The following is a 20008-nucleotide window of genomic DNA, read 5'->3' as shown; positions in this document are numbered from 1 at the left end:
GAAAGAAGAGTTTCCAATTCTGCAAGATCATTCCACAGTCTTTCTGTTAGTGAAACATTAAGATTATCTACTTCTTCTAAAAAAGTTCTTAATTCCAAAAACTCTTTATCATCAAATATGTAATTCCTTATCGCGTTGATCAATAATTGCTCCTTTTCCTGCTCGCTTCCTAAGAATGGCATTAATTTTAGGAGTTCTTGCTGCTATTACTGCTTACCTAAATTTACCAGTAAGATTTGTAACTAAATGAATCAGTTTAATTGCTAATGGTAAATATCACATCCATCCTTATATTTATTTATTAATATGTCAATAAAATAGAAAATAACTATTTATTAATGTATACAGTTCGCAAACAAAAATAATAACTCAGCTTGTCATTAATTTTTTTTCAATTCATTTCAAATTCAAACTGTCCAATAAAAACTGGAGTCAGTGTCTACCTGTTTTTAGCTACTCCAGCTCCGACTCCTTTTACCCCATAACTCTTAATAAGAATTTCTTGTTAGTGCATTCCAAAAAGTGACGTGGCTACTGCATTAACATGTTATATCCACGTCTTATCCAATTTAATGGCAAAATTTGATTTACAAACTCTTGGATTATGGTCTGCAGACATGATTTCACAGATGGTCTGGATTACATATGCGTATCAGTAAGCTATTACCCATAAGCTTTACCTTAAAACCCATAAGATCTTCGAATATGTGACAGTTGCAAGAATCTCTATAACTTATTTATTTTAAAAGCAATTACTTCCAACTTTTTACTGCTGACTACATAATATAGCTGCTTTCTGAAATACTAATAAGAAAGTTTGTGTTGCCACAAATATTTTATGATTTAATCCGCTTTGTGACCAAATGTTTCGACCTTGCGAGCACAGTTTAAAACATTCTGTTGCATAATTTAATTCCATATTTAATATGTAGCTTTTTAAACACTTGGAAACTACTGTGAAAAAAAAATTCTAAGAATTTCATGTTAAATTTTTATTTTATTTGGAGTCGAGTTTATAAAATGTATTTTATTAAGAAAACGTGTAATGTTTCCGTCCATAAAATTTTTTAGTATTAAACCATTCATCAGATTTTTGGCTCAGTTAAAGAATAGGGCTCGTATAAAGAATTCCATTCAATTTCAAGTATGTACCATTTACCATTTTTAAAATATCGTGCGCGCAAGGTGGAAACGTGACGAAATATTTTGTCACAAAGCGGATTAAATTACAAAAATATTTGTGGCAACATTAACTTTCTGGTTACTAGTTCCCAAAGCAGCTATATTATGTAGCCGGCTGTAAAAAGTTGGAAGTAATTGCTTTTGAAATAAATAAAATATCTCAATTCTTTCGACAGTCACATATTCAAAAAGATCATAAGGGTTTTAAGGTGTATGAGCCCCCTCAAGCAAAATAAGCAGGTAGTTTCATGCTATTGTGCAATTTCATGAAACTGGCATTTGCTAAAGTAAAACACTGATATTTTTGGTGTTAGCCATACATAATATTTATTATTATTAAAGGATTTATTTAATTGGATAGGCATCTATTATTATTTGAATACATATTGTTTCCTGTTTGTGGCAACACCAACATCACTTGCTGTCTCACTTCCGTCTGTATCTCTGCTCTGTCTACGTAATGTAAAGTATGAAGCATGTATGAAACATAACCTCATATGCAGTGACTTAAGACTCCCCCAGCCAGCTTTCACTGGAATGCCCAGACATCAACTTCTTTGCCAGCACCTCGCACGGATCTCATAGCTATTGCCACATCATGATTCGTTACTCCTGAATAATGCTACACTACCATTCAAAAAGTGACTGCTGCATTCACTAAGGACAGGGCAGTGCCCAGGAGCCCTTTAGTCAGAAATGCTTAGTTTAAGGACGATCATAGTGAAATACTGTGTAGTGTTTTAAATGTTTAAATATTCAGATATTTTTTTTAATTGACGAGTTCTTTTTTCAAAAATATGCATACTTTATTCTTTACAATATTTATATATGTAACATCATATTTTGAGTTTTATTTAACCAGAATGAATTATAATGACTACAAGGAACATAAAAAATCTGCCCATAATATTTCAGCTTGGTTTTACTATTTATAAATAATAATACTATTTACAAAAATTATATTCATCCAAAACCATCAAGACAAGAGACCGAGTTGTAAGAAGATGAAAGACTTCGAGGCAAATATTTAGAGGGAGTATGGCACTCATTATTAACAATAACCAGCGTGGGTGTAAAAAGAATTTTTTCAACTGCAGGTAATTTGTTCCTAAACATACTCTGGGATTAATGACTGTTCAACAGATGCATCATGTATTTTACGATCACATTTCGAAAATATGCATTTAATAAATTAGTTGTTTCTCCCCTATTAGCTATTTCTACTAGGTTTTTTTTTTTGCGATTATTGATTTGCACTTCTGTAGCAGAAGAAAAGGCTTTATATTTAAACCTTCAAAATTAGTACTGCAAATTTATGAATATTACGCTGCTTCTTGTTGCTTTAACTCCTCCAATAAATACATAATTAGATATTATATAACAGACTACACAACAAGATTTTTATGTGACATTTACTCTTCTTAATAATAATACCATATATATTTTTCCTTTATTGTATTATGATGTTGGAATGGTTTACTTTTTCATATTATATTTTTTGTTTCTTATGCTATAAATTATTTTACTGCTCTTATTAATAATATTTGTCCCTTTATTTATGTATAAATTTGTAAATAATTTTTCTTTTACAGATTATGCATTTTTTGTATAAAACTAATAAATTTAGCAAAAAAACATTTGTAAGATCTTTTGGTTAGTACCTTTTTTGAAAAATTCCTAATGCCGGTATTCTGGTACAATGTTTGAAAAATACAGAATACCAGTAAGTATTTTTAGTGAGGCACTGCAATCACTAGACATGACTACATATGAAAACAATATTACACATTTTAGTTATAGTATTATTTTGTGTTATTTTAGTGGAAACTTTTAATTTTTTACACGTTTCCACAATTTTCATTTTACATGTACATTGAACGTCAGTTAACTGTTCCTGACATCTAAAACAATTGTTCATATTTCTCTACTTCAATTTTTTTTCATCCTTTCAACAAATTACTTTTCTGGTCAACAACATTATTGTTTGTACTTATGAAAATATTTCCATTGCAGTTGTTACATTGAAAACCCAGCCTGTTTTCCCTTTTATATGCATGTTTTAATCAAAAAAGACCCACCATCCTAAACTAGGGCTTTGGGTACTCTGAGTTTTGATTTATTTTTTTCCTAAGATTTAGTTAAAACAACAGTTGATATAGCCAACATAGTATAGTCGACAAGCTAAATAGAAGAAAAAAAAAAAAAAAAAAAGAGAAAAAAAAAAAATTTGATAATATAACTGTATAATACTGTCCATCTATCTCTCTGTATACACATATTCACATCTCTCTCTCTTTACATATATACATATATTTATAGGTTCTACATGTATACATATAAAATGGCTAATGCGAATCACGCAATTGTTTTGGAATAACGAACAAAGCATCAAGTGTCCTAAACTGACCGTTCTTTACATTTATGCGACGGGATGGAAAATGAAAAACGAAGGTTAATACAGGAATGATGGCCAAAAGCTATTTCTCGTTCAGTGCACTGTAACATAAAAATTTCCCATTGTCGGTTTCGTTGTTTCTGTGAAGGAATGGAGAAAAAACAAAACTATGGAGGAATAGAAACAGGAAACAAGTGACCACATATGGGGAGGATGTTCTTCTTCTTCTTTTTTTTTTTTTAAATATCATCGCTTATTTGTACCACTATTGGTAACATGTCGAATAAATTCCATTCATTTGCGACAATTTCTTCATGTTGCTGCATTTTTCACTAACATTAACGTATGCAGAATAAAAGGGCTTTAAATCAGTGTATCTTCAAATTGTGTACCGTGGAATCATGCTACTTCTCTAAGGGTTCCGCTAATCAAATTAAAAAATTCAAAAGTTTCTTTAATACCTCATATATTACAGGTTTGGTTTTAATTAAATACGGAACACAAGGGCCATCTGCTGAATGGAACAAATCACCAGGATTCAAACTTCAGTTAAACTACCACAGTTCAGGGATTTTACTGCTCAGCCACTGGTAAACTTGACTATTACAAAAATAATTAGCTTAAGTTATTAATTAAATAAAGCTTTATATTTTAATTGTCACTGTTACTTAAAATAACATGAATTTAACCAAGACACAATAACACGCTGAATAAATACTAATTCAGAAGTCAAACAACAAAAATCAGCGTTATATTTACAAAATTTTCACAGAACTAGTTTCGATGGTTTTACCGAACCAACATCCTCAGCTGCAAAACCACAAATGAACAAGATAGGAAATAATTATTAGATAAGATAAGAAAGCCTGGACAAGAATAAGCAAGTGGCGCCATATGTTGGTGAAACCAGAACTAAAACATAATTTCTTTAATGGCTGAAGGCAGATTTGGATTGGAATTAGGATCGTTAACTAGAACAGAAAGATTTTTATGAATGTGAAATGCCTCTAGAAAATCCAGTTCTCCAATGGAAGATGTTTTTTGAATAATTTTGGCAGCAGAAAAATTGAAAGTGTGGTTTTCGGACCAACAATGTTGAGCAACAGAAGACTTCTGTGTTTTCTTTTTTCTAACATATGCCTCATTTTCCTTGACGCGAAATTTTAAGGCTCTCTTAGTTTGGCCAATGTAAATTAAACCACACTAGCAAGGAATCCTATAAATACCCCAGGAATTCATATCCGGAATGGTGTCCTTGAGTATGGAACTCGGAATTTTATTGATGGGAGAATAAAAAACCCGAAAAAATTTCTGCAAAATATGTGCAACTTTATAGCTAATTGATGGAAAGAAGGGAATGACAACAGAATTTTTATAATCTCCTAAAACAAGAGTGTGCCTTTTAGTGTGTTGAGATGAGAATTTTTTAACTGCTTGATTAATAATGTTGGGTGGAAAGACCCTGTCAATAGCTATTGCTTTTAAATACATTAGTTCTTCATCAAGGGCTAGTTTGGAGGAGCAAACTTGAAGAGCACGGAAAACATAGAAATAAAATGAAGCTAACTTTTGTTTAGTCGGATGACATGATTTAAAGTGTGGTGGAAGGCAAGCCGATGAAGGTTTACGGTAAACCGTAGTACTGAAGTTGGATGTGTTACGTGTGACCAGAATGTCGAGAAACGGAAGAGAATTGCAAGTCTCAAGTTCAAAAGTGAACTGAAAACAGGATCAATAGAATTCATTGTTGAAAGAACTTTATTTAAATCATCTTTATTACCTTCAAACAGAGTAAAAGTATCGTCTACGTAGCGGAACCATGCCGGGAAGTTTAAAGTTTCAAACAATTTTGATTCATAATAATGCATGTAGATATCAGCCAGGATGGGACTGAGGGGGCTTCCCATGGCTAATCCCTCAGTTTGCTTGTAATATTTATTTTGGAAAACAAAATGTGTTTGTTTCAAACAGAGTTGAGTGAAAGAAATTAGCTCATCAATTTCGATGCAAGAGAAATGAAATTCGCGAAGTCTGGTTTCTAGACATCTTAATGCACCCTCCACAGGGACATTGGTGAATAATGACTTTACATCAAAAGAAACCATGAGTAAATTACTAGGAGAAATGTTTTTAACTTTTTTTACAAACTCTATTGAATTTTTTATGGTGTAAATGTTATTGTCTAATAGATTTGAAAATCTAGAAACTAAATATTTAGCTAATGGATATGAGGCAGTACCTAAATTTGATACAATAGGGCGGAAAGGAATACCACTTTAATGAATTTTGGGAAGAGCATATAATCTGGCACAATTCGCAACAGATGGGATAAGTGAATGTTTTAAGTTGCCTGAAATGATTTGCGAAGATTTGATCGCAGTTTTTATTCTTGACAAATCCGAAGGTGAAGGATCTTCAGGGATCGGATTATATGGTCCTTCGTTTAAGAGTTTAGTGACACCATCGATGTAAGTGTTCTTGTCAGCCTTTGAAATGATAATATCCGGGTTAGAATTAATTTCACGCAATGTAGATCTTTCTCTCGCAGTTAGATTTGGTTTCAAAGTTTTATTATTTAATTTCACATTATGAGCGATAAGATGCCTAATCATTTCTTTCTGTGAATCTGAAACTTACTGAACTTGAAAGCTTTTTCGGTAGAAGCCAAAATGTATGGAATCGAGGGTTTACAGGTTTGTGAGAAGTTAAAGTTATATTTTAGAATTCTCTCTTGTTCTTCTGAAAGACTAACATTAGAAATATTAACTATTGGCTTGATGTTTACAATGGGAAGATTTTTTGAACTACTTGAACTGGAAGATTGTAAAAGAAGTTTTCGAATTTAACTGCAAGGGTGTTTTTATGACGGTTAACTGCATTCTCCGTTCTAGACCAAGACTTTTGTTCAAGGGCAGTGAATTTTGGATATGATTTAGCGAGTTCCAGATGAAGCTTATAGAGTTCACATTCCATTTTGAACAATTGTTGATGTTTTTCCCTTATGATGGACCGAAGTAAGGCAAGCTTGCAATTTAACAGAATTCTTGAAACGCGACTCGAAGGTTTTTGATTAGATTTGATTTGAATAAAATTGGGGATCAATTTTATCAACTAAGAGAGCCTTAAAATTTCGCGTCAAGGAACATGAGGCATATGTTAGAAAAAAGAAAACACAGAAGTCTTCTGTTGCCCAACGTTGTTGGTCCGAAAATCACACTTTCAATTTTTCTGCTGCCAAAATTATTCAAAAAACATCTTCCATTGGAGAACTGGATTTTCTAGAGGCATTTCACATTCATAAAAATCTTTCTGTTCTAGTTAACGATCCTAATTCCAATCCAAATTTGCCTTCGGCCTTTAAAGAAATTATGTTTTAGTTCTGGTTTCACCAACAGATGGCGCTACTTGCTTATTCTTGTCCAGGCTTTCTTATCTTATCTAATCATTATTTCCTATCTTGTTCATTTGCAGTTTTGCAGCTGAGGATGGTGGTTCGGTAAAACCATCGAAATTAGTCCTGTGAAAATTTTGTAAATATAACGCTGATTTTTGTTGTTTGACTTCTGAATTAGTATGAATTTAACTGTCATTGTTACCTATAATAACATGAATTTAACTGTCATTGTTACCTACAATAGCATAAAGTAAATCTCCTTTTATGAGTAAAATTATAAAGAAATCATAATTTGCTTTTCATTTACACCATGAAATTTACCTAACATTGATGTAGCTTCAGTTTTGTTCACTGATTTTTAATTTTGACAATGATAGAGTTTAGACTTGATAAGGCCCTAAAATATTTAAGATATGAGGTCCTTAGAAAGTCTGTTACACTATATTTTAGTACTATATTTATACTACATTAAAATTTTTTGGGGAGGGGCCCTAAGCTATATCTTGTTATAAGATATTTCTCCCGCCTTCATAGTGTAGAAATCAGCACACTGGACGTATATTCTGGAAGTTCGTGGTTCGATTCCTAGCGAATGTGTAGCTCATTTTTCATCTCTCTTGCTTCACAATATCTAATGTGTTAGCTACATAATATAATAACATTGTGTTAGCTGCGTAAATCCTACATTGTATACACACACATATATATGTATCAGGTGATCCAAAAGATGTGCACATCAAACTTTCAAAAACTGGGGAAAGTACGAAATGGATAGTAATGGAAAATTGCTTCAATGAATGGCACCTTTACAGATATTCTGCATATGTAAAGGTATCATTTGAAATTTCAGTTGCAATTTATCTGTTAGCTTTCAAAAGCATCTGTTTTGTGCAAGATGGAGATGAGCTTTTCTTCAAGCAGAACAAACTTCTGTGAATATGATGTCATTTTCCTTATATTCTTTGTTGGAGATTCCAATATTTTATTGCTGACTTCATCCCGACTTAGAAGAAATGGGCAGCCACTTCATTTTTTATGGTGAACGTTCTGGAAAGCAAATTCCAAGTGGAAAATCAATGTCTTGTTAGGTTAACGAATATCTGGGAGGGTCCATTTAAAGGCTTCAACAACAAGAATGCATTGAAAAGTAATGCTCAGCTATAAAAATTTGTTCTGTTTGGGAAAAACTAATCTTTGTCTACAGGTAACAGCATTAACTGCATCAGAAATTTCACTTTCAGTTGAGCCAGCTCCAATTGCCAATATTGAGCCGGTTTCCATTTTTAAGCCTTTCAAGGAGAATTTCAGTCCTTCCCAACGACATCCCACCAATTGCACAGATAACTAAACTTTTAATCCAATAAATCTCAATTAGTGTTTCTTTTCCAAAGATCCATATGACTAATCCCTATATTATGATTCACATGAAAAATGCTGCCCAGGGTGGTCCACCTCCTCTAGCTATAATACTGTGAGTAGGTTAAAAACAATGCGTTACTTTAATGCTCTCTTGACAGGTGCTGCCATCTATGATAGGAATGATATACTAATCTCTCTGTTGAGATTGATTCATAGCAAATATTGCTCAAGTATGATGTCAAATAATCCGGGTTTTCATCCGCAGAGAACCCGTTGGCGCTTCGGGAAAGAACCCGTTGGCGCCGTTGCATTTTTACTCGCCAAGCTCGCGGTTCATCGACGATAATCCGAGCCGTAATTGTGATTTTTAGTGCATGTAAATTCAAGTTAGCAGATAAAACAATATATTAAGCATATTGTAGTAAAAATTCACAGATAATAAGCATGTAGATGTAAAACTAACCGGTTAAACGTGATATACGAAAATTGTATTAAATTCAAGTTAGCACAGAAAAGAATATATTAAGCATAAGAGTATTTATAACGGAAATAAAAATTCATTTAAAAATATAAATTAGTAATAATATACTGAAATTAACCGGTTAAACGAAAAAAAATTTGTCTTAAATTCCACTTAACACAGAAAACAATATATTCCTTACTCCAGCAGTGGTTTGCTAATTTTGATGACCATGGTGATGCATCAAACTATTCTGTCATCCTAGATAATCAATAATATTTTCTTATTTCAATTTAATCATCTATTTATGTCACACCTGCCATCCTCTGAAAGGTTATTGTTAGAAAAACATTAACAATATATTATCTTGTTTAAATTTTATGCCATAAAAATTTATTTATTCTCAGAATTTTAGATGACAATAACCAATAATAAAAATAAAAGCATTACTTAATTATTTAAAATGCACATTTTTGCGGTCTACGATAACAAATTACTTTAGACGTTGGAAACCTCATGGTTCTTAGAGCTGTTCATAATTAAGAACACAACGTGAACAGCCGTGTTACAAATTAGCATTCACCCCTCCTTTTATCCCGAACCGAGAACCGGCATCTATCTACGAAAATATTTCTATTTATTCGTTGTTAAAAAATTCAGAAAAAATAATAATAAATAAGAGAAGAATAATATAAATCTGCAAATGCGAACAAAGACAGTGATAATTCAACAAAATAAACGCAAAAGGAGTGGTTGCATACTTTGAACAAGGGAATAGGATATATCCGATGGGTTACCAGGTTTGAACTATTATCGCCAAAGTTGGCGATGTTTACATTTACCGGGTTCTCTGCGGAAGTGCTTCCAATAATCCATTACAAACATCATTAGAAAAGTCACATGAAGAAACCAAGAACAGAATCGTCGAACAGTCAGGAATATTGCTAATGCCAATGTTTAGTTTCAGGTTTCTAGATTATATGCACTGTAAGCTTGCATTAAGAATTTTTTTATATGGAAATAAAATGGAAAACATGTCTTCGCAAGTGGATGCAAATCTAAGGAAATTTAGCTAAAAGATCCCTTTGTTGGATTGCTGATACCGATATGATTATATTACTGTAAGTATGTATTAGCAATAATTAAGTATGAAATTCTTAATAAATTACAATTTTTCTAGAGATAGCCTCATTGATAACTGCCAATAAGAGTCATGAAATATAGTCCTTAATTGTTTATATTTATTTAATGTTAAAATATTGTTAGTTTGCTTACATTCTTTATTTCTTTTCACTTGGAACTTAAAATTTTGGTAAAGGTAAGGATTTTACTATTCATAATTGTAACAAACTCACCTTCATGTAACAAAGTCTACAATACCAAGATGAGCAGCGCAGTTGGCTTACTGTTGCTGAAAATGATCTGCAAACTGTTGATGTAAATGCTTACAACTAGTTTTTGCATAGCATATAAGTGAATTTTATTGGAAATGGCATATAACACAAAAGATAATACTAATTGTTATGTGCCTCAATGTACTTCAAAAGGTTCCAAAAATCCAGAAATAAATTTTCGATTTTAAAGAGCAGATTAAGAAAGTCTTCCTTTGGTTCTAACATTTTTCTTAGCTCAAGAGAGGAATGGATTAAAGTGCTATAGACTGGAAAATTGGTTTTATCAAGAATGTGCGAATGTTCTTAGCACCTTATTCCCAATGAATATGAACAACTAAACATAATATAAACAAAAATAATATAAATGACTTTCAGCTCAAGTCGTTGCAGATTAATCTGAAGTGCTATCAATTGGTCATTACAATCACTAATATGCAATCATTATTTAAGAAAACAAAGCCTTTAGCAGTTTTTTTAAGCACCAATTCTTTCTTTGAATAATTTTAATATTTAAGCTTGTACCATATTTGAAACTCTCAAGCTAAAGGCTTTGTTTTGTTTTAAGCTAAAGGCTTTGTTTTTAAATGTGGATACTTAAAATACATTAAATACAACAAAGACTGACAAAATTTTCTACAAAAATAGTACTTTTCAATGTTATAGATGAAACAGCTATTAGGTATAGCTATCTATAATGCTGAAATTAATATTATGGAATACTATTATTAAATCTTTTTAACACAACTCACTCAGGTCCGCAAAAATTAGAATCTGAGAGAACTAAAGCACTTTTAATAATCAATAAGATTCATTTTTGCAATTCCACATAAAATATTCAACTGATTTTAAAAGACAGCAAGTGTAGTCTCTTTTATTCAGATGTAAATAATTTTAATACAAGAAATGCAGAAGTGTATACTTATTTCTTTGCATATATTCACACCAAAATACAATTACAATTTTTATATATTATGTAGTATATGTTAAAAATGACAAGGGTGAAAAGAGTTTACACTTAAAAAATATATATTTAAATTGTACGCAGACACACACAAAAAAATCTTTTAAAGTTTGTAAAAGTGGTGGTTAAAACTTTATTTAATTTTGCACATAATTAAAATGTGTTGGTAGAAATACTTTTAACTAAGAGAATTTACATAAAAAAATCAGCATCATATGAAACTGTCATAAAACATTTATTGTTTTACATTGAGGTTATGCAAAAATAAGGAAAAATCTATAAAACAGGAAAACATATTACACCAAAACATAAAAGATGAAAATTAAACTAAATTGTGCAATTAATTTTTTTTTATACCAAAGAATATTTTTATCAAAACCCCAAAAGAAATTGGTAACTACTACATCAATGACATAAGAAAATATGCAACCACACCATACACCATACATAAAAGTACACCATACAAAAACAACAACAGTATAGAAAGTGTGAGAAAAGAGCAATGAAAACATTTTTATTTTGAAAATGAATATTCTTTAAATGAAACCAAAAGAAATTGGTAACTACTACATCACTAAGAAAATATGCAACCACGCCATAAAAAAACAACAACAGTATAGAAAGTGTGAGATAAAGAGCAATGAAAACATTTTTATTTTGAAAATGAATATTCTTTAAATGCATGGAAAAACAGTGCTGCATATTAATCTAAACATCACCATAAATATCACAAATTAAAATTTGATTACCGACTGTCAAAAGTGATCCTCTGCAATTATAAAAATAATATATTAATTAAATAACTAAAATTAAATTTTCTCCCTACATCGTAGAATTATAAGTTGTTCCTGTAATAACGGGATAAGTCAAAATTTTTTTTGAGGCTACAATATTTCAATCAATTAAAAAATATTTCATAATCACTGGAATATCATCATGGAATCCATACTATGATTTGCAGTTAATAGTAATATTTTGCTTGCAATATTTAAAATCTGTATAATTGCACCAGCACTTGCAAATATGCTAAAGCATATAGTAAAAATAAGAATAAATAGAAAGATGTTTTTTAATTATACTTATTTAACCATAAATACTGTCTAGATTTTTAATGAAAATTATAAATGTTTCTTGAATGAATTTTGCTACAGTTCTAAACTTATTGCATACATATGCATTAGTATATTCACAATTTCACTCCAAACTTATTATTTCAAAAATTAAATATTCATTTCTGTTATTAAAACAACTTTATAAAAGTATGGACCAGGAATTCATGTGCACTAAAAATCAATGTTTAAACTATATTTCAAGTATTAAAGCTTGTTTAAAAAACATAGCTGCTTTAATAACATAAAACGATCACATAGTTCAGTAGAAAAAATAAGAGTCTGAGAAATTCTTGTCTTGCTACAAACACTTTCATATATTTCATCACCTTTCATTAAAAAGAGTTATATAAAAATAATATCTATGCTAATTTCCTCTCATAAAACTTGCTCCTTTTTAATATGGACGGAATTTAAATGCCAGATATGACATACTGGATATACATATGATGTAAATGGAATGTAAATGTTTAACATGAAATTTATACATGAAGAATGAGAGTACAAGTACTTAAGGTCAAGTACTGAAGACAGATGTGTACTCCAGCTTTCAAATAATTTGTTTCTCTAATGCACATATATATTTAAAGTACGCTTTTACAAATAAAATAAACTTTTTAAACATGCATAAAAAATCTTTGCATAACAAGAGAATTTTGATTGCATATCTGAATTCAGCAACATAAATATTGTTAGATTCCTACACTTTTATTTGCATGATAAAAAAAAAAAAAAAAGCTGTCTGATTCAGTATAAATTAATTTTTTTTAAATGAATAAATTTAATTACCAATAATCTTTCAAAATATACTTGAAAATAATTGAAAAGAGACTCGTACTTGAAAAGAACATGAGATTCATAAATAAAAAAGAAATGGGAAAAAGAAATTGGCAATATTAAATTAGTTAAATTTTCCTCCCACAAATTAAGAATATAAACATAATATGCTGAAATTTGGTCTAAAGTAAGCTGTAATATTTGAGCTTTTATTAATAACAACAGGATTCAATGGAATATGAATCTATTATTCTATTACACATCTGCCTCAAACAAAAATGCAATAAATGACTATAAGATTTAAGCTTTCATTAGTAATTAAATTTTCTAAATAAATTAAGTGCTTTGGGCCTTACAGGTGTTTTGAAATGCTTTTACACCTTATTGCAGTTTTAGTTGAGATGTGGAACATGCTTGGACAGAATATGATATTTAATAAATACAAGTTGTAACATCACATTGTAAATATCACAAAGAATTTTCAGATCTTCTGCAAAAATGTTTCAAGAACTTGATTAAAAATATAAAAGGAGTTAAAAGTAAATAAATATCTCAGAAAATGCTTTTTTTGGGGAAAATATTTATAAACAAATGATTACTATACTCCCAAAACATTTAACATATAGAGTTGGAAACATCTATTAATTATAATAACACTGTAAAGTTTAAAAAAATTACATAGAACATAACACTAAAAACAATACATATATTATCACTCATGTTTAAATAAATTCGTTATCAACATATTGCAGAGATATATAATGTGCTGCTATATGTCAACATATGATTATCTATTAATTAAACACAACTATGCATAAATAACTGCAAAACACAAATAAGGTACAAAGTCTTTAATTCAGACGTCCATAATCTGGAATGATCTATAATCTGGACCTCAAAGCTACAAACTTTCTGCGCATGCATAGCATTTACCCATGCGCATAACACATTTACGCATGCACATATGTGTTTACGCATGCGCGTTTAATGTATAATGGATGGTATAAGCTAGGCTAAAATGATCTAACTATCTATTTCAGTTAATGTTGCAGATTGCGCTGTTCCTTAATCTTCTAATTGGATCCGGCTTATTTTTTACAGACTGTTAGAGCAATTTTATAAAAAGTAAGCTTGAACTTTCGATTATGTCAAGTTTCCGATTCTGGAGCTGCCAAAGGATCTAGAAAGCGAAAGCATGCTTCGATGCCCATCACACAAAAAGTGGAATTGCTGCAAAAAAATGGATAAAGGCATGAAGAAAGTGACAGAGAGGTTAGTGAAAACAAAAAAATTTCGATTGACAAATTAGTCGGTATTCTCGGCACAGCAATTAAAGGACTTGAACTAGGGTATCAGTAGCCAATCAATAATGCCTGGGCCACTGAACATCCAGTCTCCGCTGTCCTCGGTATTCTGTGTAAAGCCTGAAAGGAGGGGCAGCCCGCATAGAGCTGGTAGGTAGCCAACAGCCAGTCTCGCTCCAAGTTCTCAAAACACATTTCATTGCTGTCTGTGTCCACTGGGACGGTGGTCTTGGCTGGTCAGTTTGACGGTGGGTCATAAGAGGGAGGCCTAGTTAAATTTGTTGATGTCTCCGGGGATATGGGACTCTGGGCTCAACAAAAGAGAGTATGACCATCTTCGTGTGGCTTTGACTGGCGCTTTTGCCAGTCCCTGTATTGCCATTAAGTTGGTGAGGCTGATATAAAAACCAGTTTATTCAGTCATGAAACTTTTTTGCCACTTTGTATATATTAACTAGCCATTTAAATTTTTTTTTTTTTTTTTTTTTTTTTTTTTTTTTTTTTTCCTTCTAGAGTACAAAGTCCAGAATTTGAACATCCATTAACATAAATGATTATTAAGATCCCCCATAAAACCTGTTTTTTTCAGGAGTTTTTTTTCCTCCCACATTGTAGGAATGGAGAATATGACACTCAAATGCAAGTCCATTTTTGTCACAGTTATGTGAGATATTTTTTTTGCCAAAAAGTATCTTTATCCACAACAGTACTCAAAGTTGCTTTCCCACATGTCTAGAAAGGGTTCAGCATTTTCAGCATTTCTGTTCAGAATTCTTATTAGTCCTATAACAGAGTAACAGAAATCCAAAGAATGATGTTTATCTGGGCTGGTATGATATGCATACACTCTTTCATTTGTTGGCAGGACAGAGAAGGGAAAAAGAATTCAATCTTAATTAACCTCTGCACTTTTTTTAACTATTTGATTCTATGTAGCTTATTATTTTGCTCAGTATATTATTATTGCTGTTATCTTACCAGTACTTTAGTAAAAGTTAACATCACAATTTTACTCATTGCTCAAAAACTATACACCTGCCAATGGGCCAAACGATTATCGGCAGAAAATATAGCCATTCCGAGTTCCAGTCACATTTTTATTTCATGCGGTTGTTATTCAAACAGTATTCTTTGTGCAGCATAACTCTTTCTCAAATAGAATAACCACTTGTTTATCTCTCCGCAAATGTCAAATTACAAAAATCCATTTTAATTTTTAAAAAAAGAATAATGAAAATCATGGTTGCTTCAAAAAAGAAGTGAAACCATGCTAGTGACACCTAGTGCCGAGGAAATACCATTAAAAAAAAAGGTGCCAAGCAGTTCTGACAGAAAAGAGTGAATTACTCTTGAATTATCTACATGGCAAAGAATTAAACTTTGTGGCTCAACAAGAAATTAAGTATTAATTTAGTCAAACAACAAAAATCAGCATTATATTTGCAATTATATTTGCTATTTACAAATTTTCACAGGACTAGTTTTGATGGTTTTCACCGAACCATCACCCTCAGCATCAAGAAATTATGTCTCTCCATAAAATTAAAGAGAAAGTGTTAACACATAAAAAGAATTTATTTAAACTGCTTATGTTAAAAAAAATCCTTAATGAAACAAAATAAATATTAACACAAAGCTTTTTCTTTGTTTTGTTTTTTGTAAAATTTATTCCCTTAAGACAAAAAATTAATCATTATTTCAAACAACCTTTCAAATTTTTATTATTTTCATAATTTCTATTTGTAATCTTGCACTAAATTTAAATCGGTAAATTAAATGCAGTCTTACACTAATTTAAATTGGTAAAGCCCAGAAATTTTTGGAATCCAGATTTGCTAAATTCTTATGGTTCTGGATCTCAGACTTTGTACTGTACTGTTTAATGACCTTAACACAAACACATTCATCACGGCAATGGTGCACCTTTGTCCAACTCTTCAAAAATTTTGTGATAACAAAATAGTATGGAGCGGTAATACATCAAAAAGTTGATAAATAAGTTGCTAGACATGCTGCACTAAAATTTAAAAAAAAAAAAGAAAAAAAAAAGAAAAAAAAATTAAATTAAAAAACCTTGTACAAAGAATGAGTTAACTCATTGCTAATGCTCGGTGAATATTTGTGGAAGATGATATACCACAGTAATGAAAGTGTATCATTTGACTGTACGGAAGATTACGAAATCTAAAAGGAAAACAAGTAATCATACAAATCTACCTAATAAATGCTGTTTAAATACAACTCTTCATCAACAGATCTGAAAACTCATTTCACTCCAAGGGTTAAGCAGACATGATTAAGCATTAGTTTTCAAATTTTAATCCAAGCATTAACAAAGCAATCAACTGCTTTTAAACATATTGAATTTATTTCAAGAAGTTTTAAGTTTTTCAAGCACCGTTTCAAAAATTGGGGAAAGGAGATTCATAAATAATCCACATCAGGTAAAAAATGAATTTAATTTAATTTCAAAGCCTACACTATAACTGATATTAAACAAGATCTAAACGGTTAATGCTGTAGTAGCATTATGTATTGCAATACAACATAAAAAGTGAAAAGATTATAGATGTTTCTAACATCAAAATTATCAACACTTTCTTAATAATGTACAACAGATTAAAATATTCCGACTTTTAAAAATATATAATCAAATATCTATGTTTATATGTTAGGTATTTAAGAATCTGATTTTAAAATAAGAAGTTAAAGAACAACTACAAATAAAATACATTTTACTTCAGGTAATTCAAATAAAATAACACACCAAACAAGTATAAATTTAGAAGTCAAACAAACCTGTGAAAATTTACAAATATAATGTTGATTTCTGCTGTTTGACTTTTAAATTAATACATTTTAATTGTTTCCATTTTTTGCATGGAATACACGATTATTAAATAAAATTTGTAATTTTTAGACAGATTACAACTAGCTATGCATACATGTAATTATAGAAATATTATAGAAATAAATTTAGCATTAGAAATAAATTTTGTTTCAAAACACAATTCATCATGTTTCCAAAATTTAAATGAAATTAAAAATGCTTTTAAAAGATTACATAATTCAACTGCACATTAACTTTACAATTATGACAATATTTCATAAAAGTTTACTAAAACTTTCTATATATCTAAAATAATCACTCTTCTAGAGCACTGAAAAATGAGTTAAAACCAATTAACATAAAAAATTATGAATGCTTTAGAAAACATTAATAATAATGCCTCTGTGCAAAATATACTGTCATGGAGAGTCATAATTATTCGTCAAAAACATTTCATTTAAAATATACCAGTCATAACAACTAGAGGTGATGTATCAATGCATAAATATATCATTCTGAATTTGATTAAAATCAGTTCATGTTTAAATGATGTACAAAATTCATCGACTGTATAGTCAAACTGTACATGGTAATAACAAAGTCCATGGATTATTTTAAAAGATACAAAATAAATGACATGAAGCAAGATATGAAAATCAATACTACCGATTTTGAAACAATAGTTCCACCATTACAACCATCACTGTAACAAGTGTAAACACATGATCTATATTCTCGTTCATCACCAGGACGTCTCACATATTCACAATAATTGCCGTGATGCCTCGAAGAACAAAATCGACGAGTACCAATAGTGCCTGGAACAAATGTAATAACATTTAAGAGTAAGGAATAAAAAGCCATTTATTGCAGTACATATTTACTACCTCTCACAGACTACATATAATACAATAGAACCTCTAACTGACAAGTAAACCTTATCTCCTTTGATACCGCTTTTCCGGAAACCCATGTATTTTCTGAAAGCTTCTGAAGTACTTGATGGTAAAATCCTACAAAAAGAGCTGGTACCTGAAGGATGTATGGGAAAGATCCAGCCTCTGGATGTTCATTTTTCAGACACTATAAATCTTTTCTCGTTACTTAACAGACACAATCATTATCAAGACACAGGAGCACATTTGGCATCACAATAGTTTTCTGGCTCTGTAGTCCTTTTCACTGTATCGATTCAGCACTCCTTGGTTTCCTGTATTAGATTCTGTTTGAAGTCAACAACCACTTTTTAAACATCCCAACGTATAATGTTTCTCTTCAACGAGTTGTTTCTTCCTTTATATTGAGATCCACACCTTCTTACTGTATTATTAGTTCATATAAACACATGAAACGAGCATTTTAGCGACTTTTGGTGTCATGTTTCCAACACTTTTCTGATACTTTGTGGGCCCTATAGCTCCTAAACACTTGTCCCTCTGCCCCCTAAGATTTCAGTTTTTCTACTTGTGACAAAAGCTTTCAGAAAATATGGTTTTCAGAAAGCCAGTATAAAAGGAGAGAAGGTTTACTTTTGAGATGTCTATTAACCAAGTTGGCAATTGGTTTAGAAAAATATTCGGAAAATATAGAACTATTTAGAAAACTATATTAACAAAAATAAGTAAAATTCATGAGTTCCCTTATCAGTGGTTCATTTTTTTTTTGGCCTCTATTATCAGTAACGAGTCATTTAACAGAATTTCTGTTGGGCATTAAACATGATAAAAAACATGATTTATGCATATTGCAAATGAATTCAGTATTAACTTATAATGAATTTGTAGAGGTGTTTCAAAGGACAGAAGGATGATGTTTTGGTATAATTAAATGTAGAAAACAGGAACGAAACTTTCAGGTTTGGGGTGACAAAAAAACATTTGCAGGATAGATCCAAAGAGCAATAAAAATTGCAATTCTGCTGAGAATGACAATGGAGCAGAAATACACAGAGTACATATTAACAATGCTGTACTCCTAGTTTTAAAGTATTTTGATTACGGAAAATCATAGGACTATCTGCCTAAACAGCAAGATTTCTTTGCGAAGAACTTTTTATAGAAAACTGGTTTCATATTTATTCTACATATGGGGAGGATACGAAAACTGCCATATACAGGGTTCGTACACATTTCTGCACACGGAAATTAAGGACTTTTAAGGACCAGTAATGAAAAAAATTAAGGACCTATGAGCAAATGGATACTGAGTAAATTTAATTAAAAATATTATATCTATGCCTGAATGTGAGTAGGATGCATTATTATTAAACATAACTTAATTAACATAATTATGAATAAGTTTGAGAATAAAATTAATTTTATGAAATTTATCAAGTAGCATTAAATATTTTACACTTATGATAACTGGACATATTTGAAAGAACATAAGTGAGAACATAAGTTATTTTTAGTTACGTTTTAGTTACGTTTTACTAACAGTTAGCTTATTTTTTTAATGTCTCATTTTGTCACATACTTGCTCAGTCTAGAGGTTTAGTAAATAACAAGTAGATTTTATGTGAAGCAGCATAGGTTAAAATGAGCATTAAAATCATAATCAGCATGATTCATAACAAAAGACTGGCTGTTGTCATCGCTCCTGCTTGCCTATAGAAAAACCTGCTGATCAGAACAAACCTGAAAGGCCTGATGTAGGCACAGTTAAGCAAGTTTTGAAAGTTAGCTGACCTCTGTCTGATGCTGTTAATGTCGTAGCATCGTGTAGAGTTCCAGGAGTTGTAACTCAGTTAATATACTTTAAGGTTAAGCCACTAAAGCATTAGCGGTGATAAGTTGTTTTGCATTAAGTCTCACTAGATGCAAAGAATAAGTTTTATATGAATT

At 30.7% G+C, this 20008-nt stretch overlaps 1 protein-coding gene across 1 annotated transcript in view; it reads right to left on the bottom strand.

The window, feature by feature from the left end:
- LOC118203765 (uncharacterized) overlaps positions 1–20008 on the bottom strand; it is a 392790-nt gene that overhangs the window by 355692 nt on the left and 17090 nt on the right. The window contains exon 3 of the mRNA XM_085825986.1: positions 17832–17983. Within this exon, the coding sequence (XP_085682112.1) occupies positions 17832–17983 (152 nt within the window). The remainder of the gene's footprint in view (positions 1–17831; positions 17984–20008) is intronic.

This window comes from Stegodyphus dumicola, chromosome 10 (assembly GCF_044657685.1).
Source record: "Stegodyphus dumicola isolate Sdum_Otavi_A_Nest chromosome 10, ASM4465768v1".
Taxonomy (NCBI): Eukaryota; Metazoa; Arthropoda; class Arachnida; order Araneae; family Eresidae; genus Stegodyphus; species Stegodyphus dumicola.
The sequence above is the reverse complement of the archived record's forward strand: the minus strand, read 5'-3'. Positions and strand labels throughout refer to the sequence as shown.